Source organism: Salvia splendens, chromosome 3 (genome assembly GCF_004379255.2).
Source record: "Salvia splendens isolate huo1 chromosome 3, SspV2, whole genome shotgun sequence".
NCBI lineage: Eukaryota > Viridiplantae > Streptophyta > Magnoliopsida > Lamiales > Lamiaceae > Salvia > Salvia splendens.
This window is the reverse complement of record NC_056034.1, coordinates 32,420,835-32,443,070: the sequence shown is the minus strand read 5'-3', so window position 1 is coordinate 32,443,070 and position 22,236 is coordinate 32,420,835. Positions and strand designations below refer to the sequence as shown.

At 35.9% G+C, this 22,236-nt stretch overlaps 2 protein-coding genes across 6 annotated transcripts; both read right to left on the bottom strand.

Annotated features, from left to right (window-relative positions):
• Positions 1–4,449: 4,449 nt before the first annotated feature.
• LOC121795694 (DNA mismatch repair protein MSH4) lies at positions 4,450–18,863 on the bottom strand. Of its 5 annotated transcripts, XR_006049607.1 has the most exons (25): positions 17,095–17,389; positions 15,896–16,099; positions 15,795–15,830; positions 15,601–15,713; positions 14,941–14,986; positions 13,895–13,941; positions 13,553–13,660; positions 12,869–12,944; positions 12,261–12,333; positions 12,016–12,161; positions 11,859–11,944; positions 11,382–11,521; positions 11,170–11,309; positions 11,035–11,085; positions 10,313–10,376; positions 8,461–8,604; positions 8,323–8,390; positions 8,156–8,214; positions 7,328–7,484; positions 6,957–7,009; positions 6,778–6,876; positions 5,591–5,705; positions 5,396–5,518; positions 5,176–5,294; positions 4,739–4,876 (listed from the first exon to the last, which is right to left on the bottom strand). XR_006049607.1 is itself a non-coding variant. In XM_042194269.1 (24 exons), exons 2-24 carry the CDS (start codon positions 15,986–15,988, stop codon positions 4,712–4,714), a joined length of 2,202 nt encoding a protein of 733 aa, XP_042050203.1. In that variant the 5' UTR covers positions 15,989–16,099; positions 18,724–18,863; the 3' UTR covers positions 4,450–4,711. The 5 variants fall into 5 exon arrangements, 4 of the variants coding, with proteins under 4 accessions (XP_042050203.1, XP_042050202.1, XP_042050201.1 ...); XM_042194269.1 differs by lacking the exons at positions 5,176–5,294; positions 17,095–17,389 and adding an exon at positions 18,724–18,863 and having other exon boundaries at positions 4,450–4,876; XM_042194268.1 differs by lacking the exon at positions 5,176–5,294 and having other exon boundaries at positions 4,450–4,876; positions 11,382–11,435; positions 11,851–11,944; positions 17,095–17,388.
• Positions 18,564–22,008, bottom strand: LOC121795695 (inositol 2-dehydrogenase). The gene is made up of 7 exons (XM_042194271.1): positions 21,806–22,008; positions 21,464–21,634; positions 20,486–20,650; positions 20,262–20,426; positions 19,247–19,381; positions 19,024–19,121; positions 18,564–18,945 (listed from the first exon to the last, which is right to left on the bottom strand). The coding sequence occupies exons 1-7, from the start codon at positions 21,983–21,985 to the stop codon at positions 18,756–18,758; spliced, it is 1,104 nt and encodes a 367-aa protein (XP_042050205.1). The 5' UTR covers positions 21,986–22,008; the 3' UTR covers positions 18,564–18,755.
• Between the last annotated feature and the right edge of the window lie 228 nt (positions 22,009–22,236).

Sequence of the window (22,236 nt, the reverse complement as noted above, 5' to 3'; positions counted from 1 at the left end):
AAGAAACACAAATCAAAATTAATTAATATGAATTAACTTAAAACAAATTATCAAAAATAATTGAAGGAAACTCTTGATTTATGTCCAACAATGAGCATTTTCGTCCTCTATGTTTTAGCTCATTCACGTGCAATTAAATTGATGCAACTTAAAAAAAAATTGAGTAAAGACCAAAATTGGTCCTGAATATATGTCTGATACATTTTTTATTAGCACTATAAATACCGGCAAGTATATAGAGTAGGAATAGTATAGCTAAAAGTTAGTACCGGATATTGATCACGGGAAAAACAAACATAGGCGGTCTATCCTCTACTAAAACTCAGTCACTATTTGGAAAACCGAAAGATTTGGGAATTTTTGAAAACAAAGAAAAGTTTAAAAGCAATAAACAACTAATTGTAAATAAATCACGGAGATAAAAGTATAGAGATAAGGGAATTCTAGGGATGTGCATTCACAGTTATGGTTATACAAATTCCAACTACAATACCCTAGCACAGTTCTTACTTTGATAGAACGAGTCGCCTAGTTTATGCACATGCGATGCAAACGTTGGTTACAAACATTAGGGTTGTCAATCCTAAATACGTAACTCCTAAAAGCTCATAAGACCCTTAAAAAGTCCTCACTATCAATTAACAGTGCCGTTTTAAAGGAAACTAATTGTAGTGTCTATTAAGTGGACTTAACTCGTCAACCTCCTCTCACGATTATGTAGCAAGTTATATTAATTCATCACAGAATGTGTCACTCAAACGTGAAGCATTATCCAACAACTTAAGGAAGAAACAAAGTAAGAACAAACGGATATTAAATAGAAAAAGGAATTGTATAACTAAAGTCGTTACTAACACGTCCCTAAAATCCTATGAATTTAGTTACACGTGATAGAATAATCTAAAAACATAGATTGAAGAGAAGACAATGAAAACATAAAACTAAAGCAACTAAAACCCAAAAGTTGAATCCTTGTAGCTTTTATGATCTTGAATCCTTCTTCAACTCCTTGCACAATGAAGTACTCTAACTTTTAATCTCTGGAAAATATGTTGCATAAAAGGATCCTAATGATGAAGCTTGAGGGGGTATTTATAGCAGAAAATTCGTCCTCTTCAAATAAGGAAAAGGGTTGCAAAATATGGTAAATCTTGGAGAGAAAGTAGGGCAAAAAACTGCTCGCCGCTTTTTCCCAGCAGTCGCTGTGGGTTGGTCCGAGGCTTCTGACTCTTGGGCAGCGGTCGCTGCACTTGTTTCAGCGGTCACTGGCTGTCATCCCGTAACTCTCTAGACTCTTTGTAGCGGTCGCCACGCACTTCCCAGTGGTCGCTGGGCGTGTCTTCATTCCATGCACAACTTTCCCGGAGCGGGCCGCTACTGAGTTGGGCGCCAGCGGTCGCCGACGATGTTGCAACGGTCGTTGGACGCTCCCAGAATCTTCAGATTTCCAACTTCGCCTTCTAGCTATCTTTTTGGGCTCAAATATGCACATTTCTCACAAAACACGTCAAAATACCAAAATAGATAAAACATACAAAATATGAACATGAATTGTGATTTTGACATTAAAAACAGACCAAATAATGGCTTTAAAACCGTGCAAAGCGTATCAATGTCCATTTTACGATGTTGGTCATAAACTTTATCTTTTGAATTTTTGCATCCCGAACATTTCAACTCGGATCACAATCGGTCCTACACTAATTGTTTCGTCAATTTTTTAACAATTAACATTTTTAATCTCGATTTTGACCAACTTAAGCATGTTGATTGTGATTACCAACTCCCTAATTATAACCTTAATTATTTTTAAGGAGTTATCATTTAAAATGCCAAAATAAATAATATTAAAAACGAAAACGAAGAGTAAGAAATAAGTTTATACCAACACTTCAACTGCACCGTTGTTCTCCGAGCGGCGATCGGACGGTGAAGTGTATTCCTGGACGACGGCGCAGGAGAGCTAAGCTTGTTCTCGACTAACCCTAGTTTATTGGCTGAACGAAGAAACCCTAACCGAAAGAACGAAGAAACCCTAGATGGAGAAAGAGAATGATAAGTCGACATAGAAGGAGAAGGAGAAGGGGAAGGAGAAGAGGTGGTACGTCTATGACTCTTACTATCATTGCTACGGCAACCCTCACGACTCTGGGTGGAAGTTTGAGAGAAGGAAGAAGGCGCTACAAAGCAAGGCACGTCCGTCGACTGAAAATCCACCTCCTCCGAGTGAAAATACATCGAATCCGACTGAGAATTGACCTCAACCAGCACTTGCCTCTCAAAATCTACCGCGAGAAAATACATCGAATCCGACTGAGAGTCAACCTCAAGCACCACCTCCTACTGAGAATTGACCGCAACCACTATCTCCGACTCAAATTCCACCACCTGCCTCTCAAAATCTACCGCGACCACCACCTCCGACTGAAATTCCACCACTTCCAAGACACTTGGTGTGCAACCGACTGAAATTTTCTTTTTTAATATTATTTATTTTGGTATTTTAAATGATAACTCCTTAAAATAATTAAGGTTATAATTAGGGAGTTGGTAATCACAATCAACATGCTTAAGTTGGTTAAAATCGGGATTAAAAACGTTGACTGTTAAAAATTGACGGAACAGTTAGTGTAGGACCAATTGTGATCCAAGTTGAAATGCTCGGGATGCAAAAATTCAAAAGATAAAGTTCAAGACCAAAATCGTAAAATGAGCATATGTTCAGGACAATTTTAACCTTTACTCAAAATAATGATGATGATGATGATGCAACTTGGGTGGGTCAATCCTTCATCTTCAGTGGCCTTCTTATACAATTCTTGAGCCAAACTTCTTGAATTAATTCATACAATTTCTCTTTGAACTTTTTGGCTCGACGTTTAGTGTTGGTCCGACAATACTTTTAATTGGCTCCTTGGTTTGAATCATTGTGCCAACATATTGGCCCAAGGTCGCCTGATAGACTGATTATATTGCATCCATTTTGGTTTCATTGTGCAAGATGGTCTTAAAGTTGACATATCTACACGAAAGGTGTCTTTTTGATGTCTTTAGGTTGACTGGCTTGAAGAGGAAAAGGACTCAATGGAGTGAGTTATGAGATCAAATGTCACTGGGCTGAGCTGAGGAGAGGTGCCGCATTCTGGAAGGATCGACATGACCGAGTGGGTCTTACCCAAAATCCCACTCGGCCGAGTGAAGACATAGTGTAAGAATCTAGAGAGTTATACACTCAGCCAAGTAGAGACATGATGAAAGATCCCAAAACAAGCTACTCGACCGAGTGGATTTCCACCCAAAATCCTACTAAGCCGACTAGAGTATCTGGATTTGTAGCTTTTTATCCAAGCCTTCTCAATTGTCTTTGTTTTAGCAAAGAGTATAAATGGCTCTTTTATCTTATTCCATATTTAGTTGAATGCTGAACTTTGTAAAGACTTTTAAGAGCAAACTCATTTCTACTTGTGAGAAGGTTGCTTGTTTAATTCTTATGATCAATCGAGTAAAGGTATGCATTCATGGTTGGTATAGTCATAATTGCGGAGCCAATGTAATGCTTACTTTGGTGAAAATAGCCTAGGTGAAGGTCCTAGGTCCCAAAGAGGGTTCCTACTTCAATACACTTTTTGATGCAAAAATAAGGTTCAGGACCTGCCAAGCAGTAGTCGAGAGTTTCGCCAGATATGACTACCTTCGTCCCTTAAAAATAGAAACTATTTTCATTTTGGTTGGTCTCTTAAAAATAGACGCTTTCTAAACTTTCTATTTTATGAAGTGGACCTCACAATCCACTAACACTACTTGTTTTTCTTCATCTCTCTTACTTTACTCTTTTTTCTCTTCCTTTATCTAACTTCTACCAATTATTCTCTCTTGTGTTTACCAATTGTGCATTAAAACCCTTGCCGTTTCAAAAGTTTCTATTTCCCAAGGACGGAGGCAGTAGAGCTTAGGACCTCGGATGCAGATTTGCAAGAGAGTGCTATTTATAGGAAATACAAGAGTTCAAACTCATCAATCCAATTCAACTAACTACTTCCTCATCTGACTTTCAGCTGTTAACTTCTCCCTTAACCTCTTTCTCTTATTTCTTTTATATGTCTTCTTCAGCCAGCTTGATGTGCTTACTTCATGTATCCCTTTCTACCATCTATTTCCATTTCATCTCTCTTCTTGGATCTATCCCAATGAAATTTTACAACGAATCATTTGTACTTATCCAAATTTCCAATCAATGTGACTGTCTCTTAATAATTTGTCATAATTTTTAGTTTAATCAAATAGATACACAAGATTTATTTTTCAGTAATCTAGCTGACTATTTTCTAATTATGTCACTTTTTTTTCTATGCCATCTTCAGACAGCCACATCACATTCATGTTGAAAAATTAATCTTGTGACGTTATTGAGAACATGTTAAAATATTACTATGAACTACTTTGACAGAAAATAAAAACCATGGCACCACTAAAAAAGTTCATAGGTACATGACAATGATTTCTAGTAGTATTTTTTTCCTATTAATCTTAGAATGTTGATGTACCATCTCCTCATACAAATTCAAATTACTTTGAATTTTGATGAGCGGAGCCAAATGCAAGTCCTTGTAATCAGATTTGTCAGTAAAGTGTTGTTCAATTCCATCTTTTTCTTTTTCAACAATAGAAATCCCACACTTACTGAAGCATTAGCAGTTAAACAAGAGGCTCTTCAAAGGCCTCCCTGAATACAGCATTCCTTGAGATTCTGCAGTGCTGCTCGGATAGAGTCTTCGTCTTGGTTAGAGAATTTCAGACATATAAGTCGTTGAGCAACACGATATGCCATTTGAAGATCATGATGCTTACAAAAGCTGATCTGTATTCTCTCTGCTTCCTACGGACATATAATATAACATGTTAACAAAATTGGTAAATGTCACTAGAAAATATAATGCTGAAAATATAAGACTAGAATAACCATAAAAACTACTATTATGCTTGGTTATGATATCATGTATCATGTGCACTTTATATAGGGAAGACACAATCCTAATCCTAATCCTAATCCTAATCCTATTAGATGTCTATACAAGATATGATATGGATATCAATAATCTAAATAAATCTATTCCTATCTTCTTGTGATTTGAGTTTATCTTCCAACAGTAAACGTTCAGCTCATCAACAAACCACCTGCTAATGCTATGCTTATCTACTCCAGTATCCGATTTAGGACTGAACAGGGCTCATCAGCTCCAGAAAATAAAAATGGACCACACTAGAAATTTAAGGTGAGCAAACAAGTATAGTATCTGGCAACAGAAATTAGAGAGATTAGCATTTACAGAGTTTCAACTAGCATATTTTGGGTAAGCATTAATCAGAATGAGGCATGCTGGTTTGGGAAATGTACCTTCTGTGTAATCTTTGATGTGATACTTTTGGCCAACTCTATCACTGGAATCGGTAGTCCAGCTACGCTTGCTAGCATAAGGCCATAGTGCGCTACAGTTCGGGGCCCATCTTTCAGTTGAAACTGGTTAAGGCAGTTGACATAAGAACATGCTAAACATCAGACATAACCATGTCATCCAGACAAACACATTACCTTGAAATCCATGTGCTTATTCTTGATCTCGACATCAAAGTGTACAATTTTCACATTTGGATATGTTGTGGCCAGCTCAGATAAGTTCTCCATATGAGTAGCAAATATGGTGTACCTGAAATCAAAACATTATTAGTCTATGCAGTACTATCCCATTTTCCTTCTCCAGAGGCAGAGTTGGTCTATTCATATGTATAGGACTTAGGGACAAGAAAACAGCTGAGAGAAATTAACTTACTGACAAAAGGTGACCCAACTTTTTCATTACATAGCTAACACTGTATTTCCCCGTCCACATTAGACAAAATATTCTCCCTCCATCCCATTTGAACATCTTATTTATTTTGGGCATAGTTATTAAGGAGAGAAGGCTACTTGGCGTACAATAAGCATTCCCTAATCACGGTTCTAATCACCACAAATCTCCTAAAATTTTTTCATATGCTCCATTATTTTGTCTTATTAAATATTTCTTCCAAACTATATTAGAGATTACTTAGATATTCTGAGAATGCGTAACTAAACATGCATTCTGAACCATTAACAGAAACAAAAAAAGTTGCCCATTCATGGAAGAGATTTTCCGGAGGGGCCCATTTATAGAATTTTGCCGTAAATAGCTGGTTGTTACCAGCTCCAGATGATTCTACTTTTTTATGTTTGAACGGTTCGAGAATATTCAGCTTGAGGGTTTATTTACAAATGTCAAGTAGGCATACAATCCCTTTGACTTCGACTTGAAAGTGAGATAATTGTAATATTCTAGAGAACTAGTGCTGGAGATAGTTAAAGATGACTAACAAATTGATAGTTGAGGAGCCGTAGGCCCGCAGCAAAACAAGTGAAGACTCAGAAAAATTTAGTACTATACTTTTAACCTACAAAACCTTGGATGTGGGCCTCATGGAACAAAATTGACTGCTGACTCAAACCAGTGAATTAAGATCAGCTGTTGAACATTAACTGGGACATACATCTTCTAAAGAAACCAAAGTACCTTTGACTAATACAAGTGCTACCGCCTATCAGGTCGGGTTCAAGCAAATTTATCAAGATCATCAAATTCTGAGTAACCATAAACTGAAACTAACTTTAACTCCAGCGGTTAATACTGCTTAGATTTTACTCACATACTTAAAAAGCTAGTTTGTGATAATAAACAGAGAAAAAATGTTAAAGAAAATTACGCTTTTAAAGCCAGCAGATGTTCACAACAGCTCCAAGCAATTGCAAACCCATCAGAGGAAGATGTTGCTCTCCCTAATTCATCTACAACAATCAGACTTCTGCAGACAGCACATAAAGCTCTGTGGGACATCATTGATGAAGCCGATACACAAATTATGAATAAAAGTCGCTAATATACCTATGAGAAGCATTTTGCAGGATAAAAGCAGTCTCTTTCATCTCGGTCATAAACTGCAAAATGAAATATTTGCAGTAATAGAGACACTAGTCGCATCATGTTTACACTGAGGAATTCCTAGTTCAGTGGAATAGATTACTTTGAATGATGAGAAGACATTCATTCTTTCTTTCTTTCTTTCTTTCTTTGCCCCCCTTTTCTCTTTTTTAATGGTTTCTCCCTGTAGTCCTATTTACTTTCTACATTTTAATCAAATGAGTTTGGCAAGATTTGTCTAGGTGGAATGGGGGAAGGATTACACTCCACCAGATTAATATAAGCTAGTGAAGCTAAACTAAAAAAAATTTAAGCTACAAGATCAAAACATTTACCGAGCTAGAATTTGATTCAACACTGTCCATAGTTCCCATCCTAGTAAATATGCGATCAACTACTCTCAAAGTTGCAAACTGAGCAGGAACGTAACACCCAATTTGAGCGAGGATGACTACCAGGCAAACTTGCTGAAGATAAGTACTCTTCCCACTCCTATATATAAAAAATTAATAAACAAATAAAAATATTGTTATACAATATCATCATCATCATCATCATCATATAATATATGAATATGTACGGTTAGTTAACCAAACAGGGCAAGTGGAAAAATACAATAAGAAGCTTTCCGGAACCTGCTAAATCAGAATACACAGGTCTTTTTTTATTCATTGTATCAAAATTTCATGAATTATAATCCTATGTAGCTCCAGTCCTAACTAACTGATTAGATACTTTTCCATTCTGCAGTCCAGTGGTTTAAAATATACTACCTCCGTCCCTTAAACTATTCTCATTTTGGTATGTTCCTTAAAAATAAAATTTTTCTAAACTTTCTATTTTAGGAAGTGGACCCCACAATCCACTAGCACTACTTCCACTACTTTTTCTCCCCCTCTCTCTTACTTTACCAATTCTTTTCTCCTATTTTACCAATCATGCATTAAAACCCATGTTGTTTCAAAAGTTTCAATTTTTCAAAGACGGAGGTAGTATCCTGTAAATGTGTTAGATAAGCTTTTACAGAAAGCTGCCAAAGTTTTTTTTTTCACTTAAATGGTGCCATTAAACAAAATGTAATCATACAAGAGACATAGCTTGTCAAACTTGAAGCATACACAAACCCTCTAAAAGAGAAAAGTTTCAGGAGTAAATTTTCTTACATGTTTGGGCCCGTTACAACTACCATATTTGATGCTTCAGAAAGAAAAATGTTGTTGGCCTGCACAAGTATTTCTTACATTAAATGATTATTTTGTGTAGTATAACGAACTCTGTAAGGTTTTCTAGCCAGAATATAGTGGTTGCAATTGTCAGAACATAAACTTACCACAAACTCATTGTGTACGTTTTCAAGAATGGGATGTCTTCCTGAATCAATTGCCAATGGTCCATCATCTACAAAATATCTAATTGTTATGTAGGCCTAAAAATGAAGATCTTGGTTACCAGTTAAGGTAACACTAACATGTAAATCTTGGTCTGGTGTATTTTTCATCTGGCTTCGTTGATATTGTATGAGCAAATGAATTGACTATCATATCGAGAAGGCATAAAACCTCAGCAAGAAAAGTGAGCTGAGAGACATCCTTCCGTATGTCTTCCATCAGTTCTGCATCATGTATAGGAGGTGTTAAATACGTCTTGGGTTCAACAAAGACTCGAATGGCGTCTAAGACTTGATTTTTATATGAAAGTCGAAAGTCTGATCACAGATATATGCTGGAATCAATAGAAATATCTAATTGAACATATGTGGGACAAGACTTGCATGTCTGAGTGAGAAAAAGTAACCTCTAAACCAGTTAAAAAGGCACACAACTTCATTCCAGGTATAGATGGTCCAATACATTTACTTCCATAAGGAGATATCCATTTATCAAATGAGAAGTTACAGTTTCGGGTACAGGGGCTTGGCTAGATCACCAGGAAACATTTCAGAAGCAACAAGAAAGCATGAAGCTTGCTTATCACAAATTATTTGGAGCATTATCCTTATAGATGCATAGGTAGGATAGGACAAACTGACTTTCATCTAAAATATCTTTAATAAGTATGAACTCTAAAAGTGTGTAAACATTTCTTTGTCTAAATATCGATTCTTCTCATATAAAGATTCTGTCACAAAACCCTGTACACTTGTTTAGGAGCATCATTGGCCTCAACAAATATGCCATGTTTGGATAGTTTTGGTGATTATTTCAGTGTAGCAAAGGTATGCTTATCAACTAACTAAAGCGAATGCATATACATTAATACATATTCTCAGCAAATAAAAATGTTGAGAAACTGATATTTTCTCCTTTAAGTGTTGTCTTTTGCTTCCAAAACTACCGAAATACTTCGTAACTGTGTTCTTTTCTTCTCAAAATTTTGAGATAGTTGAGCTATGAACACGGGATTTAGTTTTAATGATGCCATCTATAAAAATAGCACAATTCCATGAATAAATTCAGCCTACTGTGTTTTCTCCCCTTATTCATGCTACTTGCTTGTCTTTATGCAATGCTATGTTATAACAAAGTAAATAACCAAAGTAGTTTTCAGGTCTCACTAATGAAACATACTTACTAAGAAAGTTTCACATCTTTTAGTCTAGAAACCCTACAAAATGCAGAAATCATCATTTAAAGTTCAACATGAGATTATTATGTTTGTTGTTGCACTCTACAATGAACAAAAATATTAGTTAAAAAATAAAGCACCAGGTGCTTGACAACTTTAATCCTACAAGGAAAACAAAATTTTAAAGCATGGTTAATCACCATGTACTGTGATTACACAAAAACTGTTTACCACTACCTTTTCAAACTCAAGATAAGGAGTATACAAAACAGAAATTTACTGCAAAGAGCTGATCAACCAAGTGCTTGACACAATAATGTGTTATTCCAGTTTTTCCATGATGAAATGTACTACTCCCTCCGTCCCACAATAAGAGTCACATTTCACTTTTACCATAAATGGTAACATTCCACTAACTCACTTCACTCACATTCTATTATACAACTAATAGTATAAAAAAGTTTGGACCCCATATTCCACTAACTTTTCCAATCCACTATTCTTTACCTTTCTTGAAACCCGTTCCCACACCAAATATGACTCCTATTGTGGGACGGAGGGAGTATAATTTTGAACCAAAGATAAAAGAGATATGCACTTTTACACTTGGGGAAAAAAATTCTGAAGCACCACTTAGCCTTTGTGCACCAAAATATAGAAGTAAATAAGATCTGCACGGGCATGAGACTTTTGCAAATATTTAAATAACATATAGACATATGAGAGTAAAGATGCAGTCAGTTAAGTAGACAGACCCTCCAGGCAACACTCTGTCCGGATGTAGCATTCTTTAGCTGCAGACTTGTTTCTTACATTCAACTGCAATCAGAAAGGGATCAAATGCAAGCAAGCTTGTTTTGGCGGAACAAAAAGGGACCTTAGTGGTCGAATAAACGGGAATATTTATGCTTGTTCTGGATCTAATTGCAATCCTAACAACTTAAGATAGTGTAGAGGATTCATTTCTTGATTCAAAATCACCAAAGATGCTTCACATGTAGGCTGGTTACTTTTTCAGTTAAAACGTTGTGTGTTTAAATTAATCAATAAATGGGAACAAAGAGATTTGAAAACAAAAGCTTTTTATGGTCTCCCTTTGGTACCATGTTGAGATAATATCATCTCAAAGAATTATCAACATAGTGGAGTATCATTTTATCTTCAAACAATATCTGCAACAAAAACATTGTTTTGGAGAGAAACAAAAGGACTTCGAAATAATCACATTAAAATAGAATCTCTGAATCATGTACCGGTGAAAGAACTCAAAACATTCTATAATCATCAGTTAAATGTTACAAAGTACATAAACCAAAATGCATTTGATTAAAATAAAAGCTATGAAGCATGCAAACTAGCATACAAACTAAATCACTTTAGTTCTTTCCATTTATACTGAGATGTGTATTTTGTTTTAACATTCTAAATATTAACTTATGTGATTATGGTTAACATGACAAGTAGATAAACTACTCACAGAGGCCAGTTCCAAAGAAGAACAATGTATGTTGTTTCCATGTCTATTGACCTGATAATGATTCATAAAAAGGTTATATGTCTCAGAAAACAGGCTAAGCAGTACTTGATGAAATTGAGTAAATCATTCTTTCACCTGGATAAACTTGTTGGGAAGTTTTCCTTGTATTTCCTTCTGAGGTATGTTAAAGTAAAAACCTTGTCTGCTATTATATGGGATTTTCAAATTTGGCAGCTTAAAGTCCTCCCTGTATTTGTTTGCCAAGTTGTATATTGCTGCAACATATTGATTAGGATGCTGAAAGTTGGAATAATTATTGAGAAAACCGCACCTTTAATGAAAAATACCTTCACTAGTATCACAGAATGATCTCCGAGCAATATCTAGAAGTCCATCAATTCCTGCCTTGACAGCAAAACACTGTTGAGTTCGAGCAACAAAAGGAACACGCGCATGAAGAACATCGTCATCAATGACCTCTCCTATCCTGAATATAAATATGCGCCATTATCATTTTTGCACAGTATTCATTGACCCAAGAAATTTACTGATTAGTGAAGTTATAAACTCAATTAGTGGTCCCTTAATAATACTACCTCCGTCCTTTAAAAATAGAAACTATTTCCATTTTGATCCGTCCCTTAAAATTAGAAACTTTCTATTTTAGGATACTTTTTTCTCTCTAATAAGGTGGGACACATTCTCCACTAAAAATACTTCAATCACTTTTTATTTCTATCTCTCTCTTACTTACCAGTTGTGTATTAAAATCCGTGCTGTTTCAAAAATTTTAAAAATCATTGCTATCAATTATACCTTCATACCTTGTTCGCATAGTAGTAAACTTTTCATTATCGCATATGGACTTGTATATATTTTTGAATAGGTAAGAATTTGCATCCTTAAGCACCTATAATGATCATGGATTAGAAATTAATTTCTCCACCAGTATAAAGCATACAGACAGATAGCTTAATGTACCTTGGAGAGTAGTGGCAAGGAATCAAGAGCTGTTTTAAGAAGAATAATGCTTGATATCAAGATTTGGCTCTTTCTGGAAGTGTCACTGGTCAAGACTTCATTGGTAACTTTCTTTTGCTTGAAGCAGAAATGACAGAGGACCTTATCTGGATGCAGCACAAAATCATCATAAATGTGCCAAACATACTATGTCGTAGCAGCAAACTACGAAACAATTCTGTCCAGTCATCTTTTTCAATACCTACCAGTTTCTTTTGGAAACTTACGGAGAGCCTGAGAGAGGCCAAAAAATAGTTGCTCATTGCTCATTAGCTCATCCTGAAAAAAAGAATCAGTTTTATCATCATAGCATATTAAGAGCTACTCATATTTTTTTTTGTTTTAATAGATGTAAACAAAAGGGACTAGTATTGAGTCTCTCCTTGCAGCCACCAGATAATAAATAAATACCAATCGCAGGCTTCCAAAATAATTTGGTCTCCAGACAAGGGAGTCATTTATCTTTTATGAGATAGAGTTGTAAGGAGAATAGATAGACACATAACTCTTTAAAGAGTATTAGAGTAGTTTAATAATTTTGATGGTTTACTGGGGGGTGGGTTTACTTTGAGGGGTAGGATGGATAGATAACAATATACAGGCTAGTGTAACATTTACTTAGATGAATTAATTTTGAACCTTTTTGACCATCTTTTTCTTCAGATACTCATTCTTATGTTTTTTCATTCTATTTCCTATCAGTTAAAGTAAACACCTAAGTAATGGATAATCAATCAGTTTAGTATTGATTATGAAACAGGGTATCTACAAGTTGTTTTACATGCTTCTTGAGGGAACATACTAAAAAACTTACAAGACAATCTAGACGGGCATTGATAGTCTCAATGTTTTTTAGGGGCTGCAAAAGATTGGCGCGCAAAAGTCTGGTGCTGCATAGAGAAAGAAATGTAAGATTTCTATGTATGAGAAACATGGCATAAAATTATACAGATCTATCATGATTTGGGGTGGCAGAGATTAACCATTTCCCTGGTGGAGGAGATGGCTTTCTAGAGCTAGTGCTCAAGCAATCCATTTAGTATGTGGAGAGTGTAGCTTTACTGTCTTATATCATTAGCTGCCTTCACGTTCTAAAATTGCATTGATACATATATATTTTTTAGACTTTAAATGCTATCCAAGTACCAGTATCCTATAACCTGCTCTTGAAATAAATGTCATATTTTTTTACTGACCATGTTTTTATTTATCTCTCTATTGCATTTGAAACAAGATTTTTGAAAATTAAGCTCAAACCCACAGCTTAAAAGAAATTTCAGTCAAGTGAATGCATCCCAAATTACATCCTTACAGGAAATAGAAGTATCTGGCACTAAAATGCCTTTCCTAGAATATAAGTGCAATCATATCAGTCATTTTCAATCAAAAGTTGGTCGGAAGCACAGCTGCTATTTGCAGTGTAACATATTGATATATGTCAGTTGCTCAAAAAAGAAATACTGAAATGTACGATGATTCATGAAAGCTAAATGCATACCCTCCCACTGTCCTTGTTGTTTTGAGAATGTGAAATAAACTTCTCTTCTTGTTGTTAGAGCCCCAAAGACAAGAGTGCATCGGCTCTATAATTTCCAAGTTTTGGACACTGTCGTCATAAGACTACATTACAACTCTACAGGAAGCATAGTGAGATGAGGACCCATAAAAAATATGCAATGCTTGCTTTTCAAGAGAATAAATGCCCAGAAACATGATAAAACAGAAAGGAGAGGATAAGCACATCATTCTATAAGTTAGAGAGAGTATCTCCTTCTCCCAACATCTAAAATTACATGCTGCTAACAAGAAGCACCAGAAAAGTAAAGCAGGGACAAGATACCTAGTAGCGTCTATATTCATGTGGTCAAATGATCCATTAAATGTGACCTGTCACGACAAAAAACAATTTTGTTCGCAATGAGCATAACTTGACGCAAGTCAGCAATTCAGTGAACCAGAATGAAGAAAATTTAATTTCTGCAATTTACAGGATCAAACTAGATCAATTTTATGATACTACAAGAGTGTTCTACTGAGAATTAAGATTAGATGAAAGAGGGGGTTGCCTAACTATCTTTGGCAGTACTACTGTACATATGAACAATGGCATACCCATATTCCCCTTTAAGCCATCTAGAAATGTAACACTTTCTAAAATGGTTATTAGCTTTCAAATTTTCCATGCATGCATGAAGAATGGCATACCCATATTATCCTTTAAGCCATCTAGAAGTATATCCCTTCCAAAAATGGTCATTAGCTTTCAAAATGTCCACTGTTGTAAGATTTTAGCTCTCCACAAATGACTGAATATTTGTTGCTCAATGTGAATTGTGAAAAACGGAACTTCATGATTTCAACCACTTAGGAATGGTTAATGTGTTTTGAGATTTTAAAACTTAGAGATGAGCATGTCTCTATGAGAAGATAAGCATATAAGATTTTGCGTCTTAACTTCAAGAATCATGGTTAAGATTCCATAAAACAGTCCTTGCCTGAGTTAGTTACTGGATTCATGATCAACACTTAACCTTTGACAAATTATCAAAATTGTATACCTTTGATATAAAAAAAATAATTCATATAAATATGGATTGATTCCTGTGTTTCTTATAATCTTATTTATAATGTGTGCATCACTTACATAAATATGTGTTCACTTATTGTCATATCCATACAATAATGGCAACACTTTGAGCATTTCATTCATGGATATAGCTCAAACACCAAAAACCATATAAGCATGGCAGCACTTTGGCTTTCAATGAATTTGTATGACTTAAACAATGTGCACATATATTTGAATTCTTCACTTGAAGAAAAGGTTCATTTACTTCAATTTGTCAAGAGTTGCCACAGCAATAAACGTAGAGGACAAAAACTTACTGACAGTGAGTGATTTGTGATGATCAACCCTTTCTCAGCTTCTATCCTGTGGATAAATGCAGTATAAATTTATTTCAAAAATCTTATACAGTTATGAGAATACTGAAAATTTCTATATTTCAAAGAAAATGCCAACAGAGTGATGGCAGGAATACTATTCTTAGTTTCTCTGATAATGGCACCTAGGCAGGATTCTTCACTGAATATTTCTTATCTAGTTGCAATTGGAGTAAACAAATATTATCATGAATTACTCAATCGGATCAACTGATAATGAGGAATAAGGGATGGAGGGCACGTATTGAAAATATAACATAAACTGCACTTCACAAACCATTTGGTTTGCTTTTAAAATGCTATATTTAATTATAGTATATTCTACTCATAATGTTCTCAAGATGCCGACATAGGAAACTTTATAACAAACTAAAAACTGTCCATTTAGGTCACAAACCAGGTCAAGGAAAAAAAGGACTATCCATATAGGGTATGCAGTAAAGATCCAATGAAAATAATAAAGTATTCTGCATAGCAGGTGATAATTCACACCTTAGAGCAAGCTTACTAACTTTCTCCATCTACAAACCTTCTATTCTCTAGTTCTAGTTCATGTGAAGAAAACATATATAATAAACTCTAAGAAATCTAGAGAAGAAATACCACTTGATAGTTGCAGCAGCTGCAGCCAAGCAAAGATAATATTGTTTGGAATAAGTCTCCAGACCAAGAGCAGATGGTTCATTAGCTGCCAAGTTTTTCACCAGCGCAGCCCCCTTTAAAAAAATGCATGATGCATGTTATCTGTGAACTTCAAACACAAATAGGAAGGAATAAACTCATTGAGATATGGCTACCCTTGTGTCATCAAAGCAACCACGGGCCATTATAACCTGCAGATGTAGAGAGAAGATTACTTTATGAAGCCCTATGATTTAAGGAATGCAAAGCAGAATACCTTTGTGGATGAAGAGCAAAATTTATCGACCAGCTCTGAGACTCCAACCATGCCGTCTGGTGCTAGCTTTGTAGGTGTAACAATAGTTACCATGGGATCATAAAAATTCAGCAGTGTTCTTGTGTTATGGTATGAGTTGCTGGTTTCAATGTACTGAGAAAGATCAAATGAAGCTGATCTCAAGTCAAATGCAGCAACTCCTACCTGAAAAGTTTATAATATGGTTAGCATTATGGAAGCAAAATATACAGTTTATAATCATTTAAATCAATTCAACATCTTCAGAAGAAATATTCATAAAAAGCATTTGAAGTCTCTGAATTTTATGATCAAAAGCAAGGAGATATCAATATATTTCAGGATGTTTAGCCTGAGGGCTTCTGACTAGAACATGCCACTTACAACCAAATAGAAAAAACTGTTCAAAAATTTTATGTCCATGTATTAGCAAAAGTTGAAACATCCGATTGTAAGAACAGCTCCAGAATTATATACTCCAAGATTTAACTGCCTAGGAACTTAGATTTTCTTACATAGAGTCTTATGCCATGTTCTGAATCCATGGAAGTTATCTTATAAGTGGATTTTGGAAAGTGTGTTGCTTCCGGTTATATTCAATAACCACAAACGAGCTGAATTTTGGCAAAAATGTTCGAGTTAACTTCATTGACCACACAGTATTCGCATTCGTGCAGCTCTACGATAAACACATGCATCTAACGAAATGAATTTGTGCTGCCGCGCGGCATTCGCAAAACCAACTTAAACAAACGAACAACACTAGAATAAATGAAATCGAGTCGATGGAACTGCATCTGACCATGGAGTTACAGTTGGAAGCTCGATAAATCCAATGAATTCCACATAAACATAAAATTAAATGCCATATTGAGTTCGAAAATCATAAGTTCCTTTACATACGATTCATACAAATATATAAACTCACAAGCACAATCGGTAGTCAGGCATGCGAAACCGAACATTAAATTGTAGATCAAATAAAATAATAATATTAGTTCACTTCAGAACTGCACGACGATATCAAGCATCAACAAAATAAAAGGCTCAATAAGAAAACCAAAATTGTGGCTGTAACCTGTAATATCAGAAATTTTGCACATATAATTAATCGATCAATATCATTCCCCCATAGACACGCTATAGTAGGTGTTTTGTGTGTAAACGAACCGAAGAGATACCTCTTTGGCACGGTTCTCGATAAGGCCGACGATGAAGCTGGATTTCTCTCCAGTATCGTCTTCCATCTTTCTGTAGCGGAGTTCAATCGAAACACGAAATGCGCGCGGCACCTTCGTATTTAACACACTAGTACTACCGCGCTAAAAGAAAAAAAAAAAGTAAAATACTTTTTGGATATATTAAATGAAAATGTGACATTTTTTTAGATTCTATAGGAGTAAAAAAACTGAGCCTCTTCGCTGGGACAAACGAGGTAGATAAATCAATCGAATAAAAAAGGCGTCAAATACATAGTCGAGGGATAATAAATTGATTGCTACTTCAAATTAACAAGGAATAAGATTGTAGAGGAACCAAACCATTTGTAAATTATAAAACTCGGTTTAAGAGAAAATTAATAGAGTTTCAGCATCAAGTTGTTTACTAAACAACTTATAAATAAGGTTAGTTACGAATATGTTCACGACCTAGATAAAAAAAACAAGATGCATTTCATACTACATCAATAGAGTTGACCAACTTTAAGTTATCTAATTGATAATGATCTACATAAATTGTTGCGGGCGTAGGGAAGCTATGTGAGTGAGAAATTTTCCATTTGTCAAAGAATTATTAGTTGGACACACCAACCCATAGTGTCACTTTGGTATGGAAGGACTAGTGAATATTTTCTTCCGGTGAGCGTTTGATGTTGAAGTCGAAGTAGAATAAGTTGCCGAATGAGATTTTCCCCTAAGGAAGTTGGCGATGATAATCATTCGATTCTCCTTGAAGGTCTAGCAGATAAGCAATCCGAGACTGAAAAGTAGCAACATATTCCATCTTGATGCGTCCTCGTAGCCATCTAATGTTGCACTTTGCCCGAAACGTATGAGAATTTCCTTTGTGAACTTATCCCACGTGAGGTCCAAACATCGGCGTAGCCTCAATTGAAACCATGACATCACGAGTCTAGTTAATGCGATGAGAGCGTAGTTCCACTCTTTGATATACTGGCGTTCATTGAACATGCATCTCTTCACGCATGGCGCCCAGCATGAGCCTGCATATAAATTTGTAAATCTTCCAATGACGCTTGCTCATCTGTCACATTCTCCGAACCTTCCAGTTGAACATCGGTCATGCGACTAGAAACCAAACCATGTTCTCTGGAAATAAATTCACGTTCACCGCATCATATATGAATAACGTGCACCAAATTGTTGGGAGTAAAGGCGACTATACAACAAATCACACAAGAAGTTAAATTAAAGACCAACTAGATCTCCTACATTACATCAAAAGAACCAACTTACAATATCAAGCAAATAGATGTTTCACCACACTAAACCTGCAACCTAGAACCCACAAAGCCACAATCACATATACAGTACATAATATTTACAGTTCCACATAAGTGCTTACTCCGTGCTGACCATGCGCAACAAGTTGATATCGTCAACTTCAAGTATACTTGCCAAATGGGACGATCGATCAATATCACTATGCTACATTGATAGATTATTGACTCTTTCAAGGATTACATGAAACACGCTTAAAATTGTTTTTAATCCATCTAAGTATATGGCAAATCAGCATATTGCTTTTACATATATAAGCTATCACACAAAGTAAATGCACCCGAATACCTGAAAATGTGGAAGAAATGTGTATAGAATGGTTATTCCATGACCTCCTCAATAGTTACAAAACGGCCTTTCTCAATGGAGAGTTGAGCTGCAACTCCTATGGCTACGGAGAGCAATCCGTCATGCAGGCCTACAGCGGGAGCTTGTGTGCCTTTCGCTCTTACCACTGACAAAAAGTGAAGATGTTCCAGATAGCTAGAACCATGATGTAGCCCATCATACCTAGCACACAGTGAATTATACATCGATGACATAAAGCTTTGATGGTTCAACTTTGGCTTGTATTTTTGATCAACTTACTTTATGCGATCGTCCTCAGCTTTTAATGTCTTCACACCATCTCTTCCCTCCGCACGAGTTCCCCAACGGACTATGCTTTCTGGCACAAACGCCTCACCCTGTAGTATTTTCCATTAGTAGTAGAATTGGGTAAGTAGTAGTGCAACCATACGTTATAAAATCGAGCATCACAGGCTAAAAATGTGCAGCATATCCTTTAGGCGGAGATGAGTGAAGGATGTACCTTTCCGATCTGACCAACAACAGATATCTCTTGTTCATTTTTACTGCCCTCAGCAAACATACAGAGATCAAGCAGGCCCCGTGAACCGTTTTCAAATTCAACAATTACATATGCATTATCCATTATATCTGGAACCTGCATGAACAAGAAATAGGCCACGTTATGTTACCACATGATAATAAAATGCTAATAGGGAAGGACTTTGTCTTTGTGCCTGCTCCTTTCTGCAAAGTGTGTCTTCTAACCACTCTCTGCCGCCTTTAAAATTTTAATTATCGTTATATTTTTATAATGTAAGACCCTTTACATATATAATTAAGTCTGAGCAGTGAGCAATGTATGAGATGTAAGAGGAAATGTTCTTAAAATACAATTTGCCCTACATTTTAGAGTCATGAAATCGGGACACTTTTGTGCAGTAAACATGTGATCAAGCAAACAGCTGAAGCTTACCTAGAAGCAGAAACAGTCGCACACAAGAACTTGGTAAAGGCAAATAGATAAGGACTACAAATGCAGACAGTGTAAACCATGACCAAAGAGAAATTATTTATAAATAGCTTTGCAATACGCTGCACGACATGCTTTACTCAATACTCCACTATATTTTATCAATGTTCTCATTTTCCATCATACACATCCCAGCATAAAGGAAAAACCGAAAATACATGATATTGATGCTTAATTTGGAGTTTTTGACCTGTGATCATGGTGAATCCGAACAGGACTGGTGCAGAGCCACATACACATACAACAATGTAGTATAAAATATAAATACAGAGATTAAACCCCCAAAATGATGTACTACCAACTTACTTACTTACCCAAGTAAGAACACGTTTTCCCCTTATCCAAGCCCATGTGGCTCCCTTATACTAAAAAACTACTGATGAATAATGCGGAGAGAGGTAAAAGGAATGCAAACCATGCTCAATACCATATGTATTAAATCTTTGAATGGTCCAATCAAATGATCAATCATATAAAACTTTACATGCTACAAATGTGAAATTACCTTCCCATCATAAATTTCATCTTTATGATTTACATCGATAGCTCCAGAAGCCATGACGCGGACAGGATTAGCCGCAGCAAATAGCGTCATGAGGTCAAAGAAGTGGCAGCATTTCTCTACCAGAGTACCTCCGGAGTTACAGTTGAATCGGTTCCAATTGTTAACCTACAACACAACGGGTCAAGAATCTGGTGAAAGCAGACATTTAGAGTGGCACAAAATACCTTGACTAGAAACGGGAAGCGGTGCTCACGGATAGAAACCATTTTGACTTGTCCTAGAACTCCACCCTTGACCAGATCAATTAGTTTGGCAACTGGTGGCATATATCTATATTCTAATCCAACCTGTACAAGCACATCTGGCCTGCGTTTAGCAGCTTCTATGACCTGAGAAATAATGATGAACATAGTTGATCACATAATGCGAACACTTGTGCAGGCAGATATTGCAGTAAAGGGCTATATAGATAACAGGGGTTCGGCATAAAATAAAAGTTAATACATGACACACTTCAGGTTTCATATGCGCATTGCTACTTCCAAACTTTGTTAGGAGACATGTTATTTATACAGTTGCTCTATTAGAGTTGTCACAAGTACCATCTTTCAAGCACACAGGAGCTCCGCCAATTTATTAAAGACTTGTCTAGCGACATACCATTCTCATATTCATTTACTTAGAGCTGTTAGCATAGTAGACCACTAAGAGATATTGGATAATAGATGTTTGTATCAAAGTCCTGCTCCCATCAATCATGACCGAACTCACCGAAAAGCACAATCAGCTTATTGATGCTAGTCTAGTTACCAGCTCATAGGAAAAGTGGCGAAGAATAAAGAAATCAATACATTAATCTTATTTGACTTGAATTAGAGGAACATTTTGATGTAAACAACACCAGCTGCATCAAACCAATTTTTGAGTGACATCAACCCAGAAATCTTATTTTATTCATTTGACAGCAAAGAAAAATCCTAGTGACCTCTCATCACCAATGGAACGAGAAGAGAAATAATCAACAAGTTATAACATTATCACGCTCCTGATTCTACACCATATTCACAGAAAAAAACAAATACTTATCCAAAGCATGTCAATTGCATATTTGTATATTAGCATTTCATAGATTGAATATAACTGCTCTCACTCAACCATCCCTCGATTCTCAGTTATTTCGTTAACTCAAGACACAATCATACCTGTTTGCAATGTGCAACGGTGGTGCAAAGAGGCTTCTCCACCAGAACATGATGGGGTTTGGGATGGCTTATAATATCCATCAAGATTTCATAGTGAGTCATGTTGGGAGTAGATACAATCACTACATCACACACTCCACTATCCAACAGCTCCTTATGACAACAAAATACCTTCAAAACGAACCACACAGACAACAATCAATCCAGAGTCAAATCACTCAATCAAAACAACCTAACAACAAATATACCAATCCTCTTTTTCTTGCTCAAAAAATAAATAACTCGCACTTTATCACTCAATTAAACCGAAATGAAAAGAAAATGTTGAGATTAATCCCTTACCTGAATTGGCCAGTTAAAAGATTGTGCAAGTTTGAGAGCTTGCTGTTGGGAAGGCAAGTGAGGATCAGCAACAGCAACTACAGAAACATTTTCATCCTTGAGGTGGTGGAGATTGACGAGGTGCTCTCTTCCCATCATTCCAACTCCAATTATCCCATATTTTAGTGTTCCAAAAGCCATAAATGTTGATTTTCAACCCTCTCAGTTCTTATTGTATAGAATTCGAGGGAAGACTCCGTTGATTTTTGCAAAGATTGATTGTGTTGGGACCAATTGATAGTTTTTGTGGATGATATATTCTTAGGGCAATTTGGTTATTTTAAAATATGCATTCACTATCTACAATAATAGGATCAATATTTTAAAAATCAGACTTATTAATTTCATATCCGGATAAATTTTTGAAAGTTAATTTTTGCCAGACATTGACA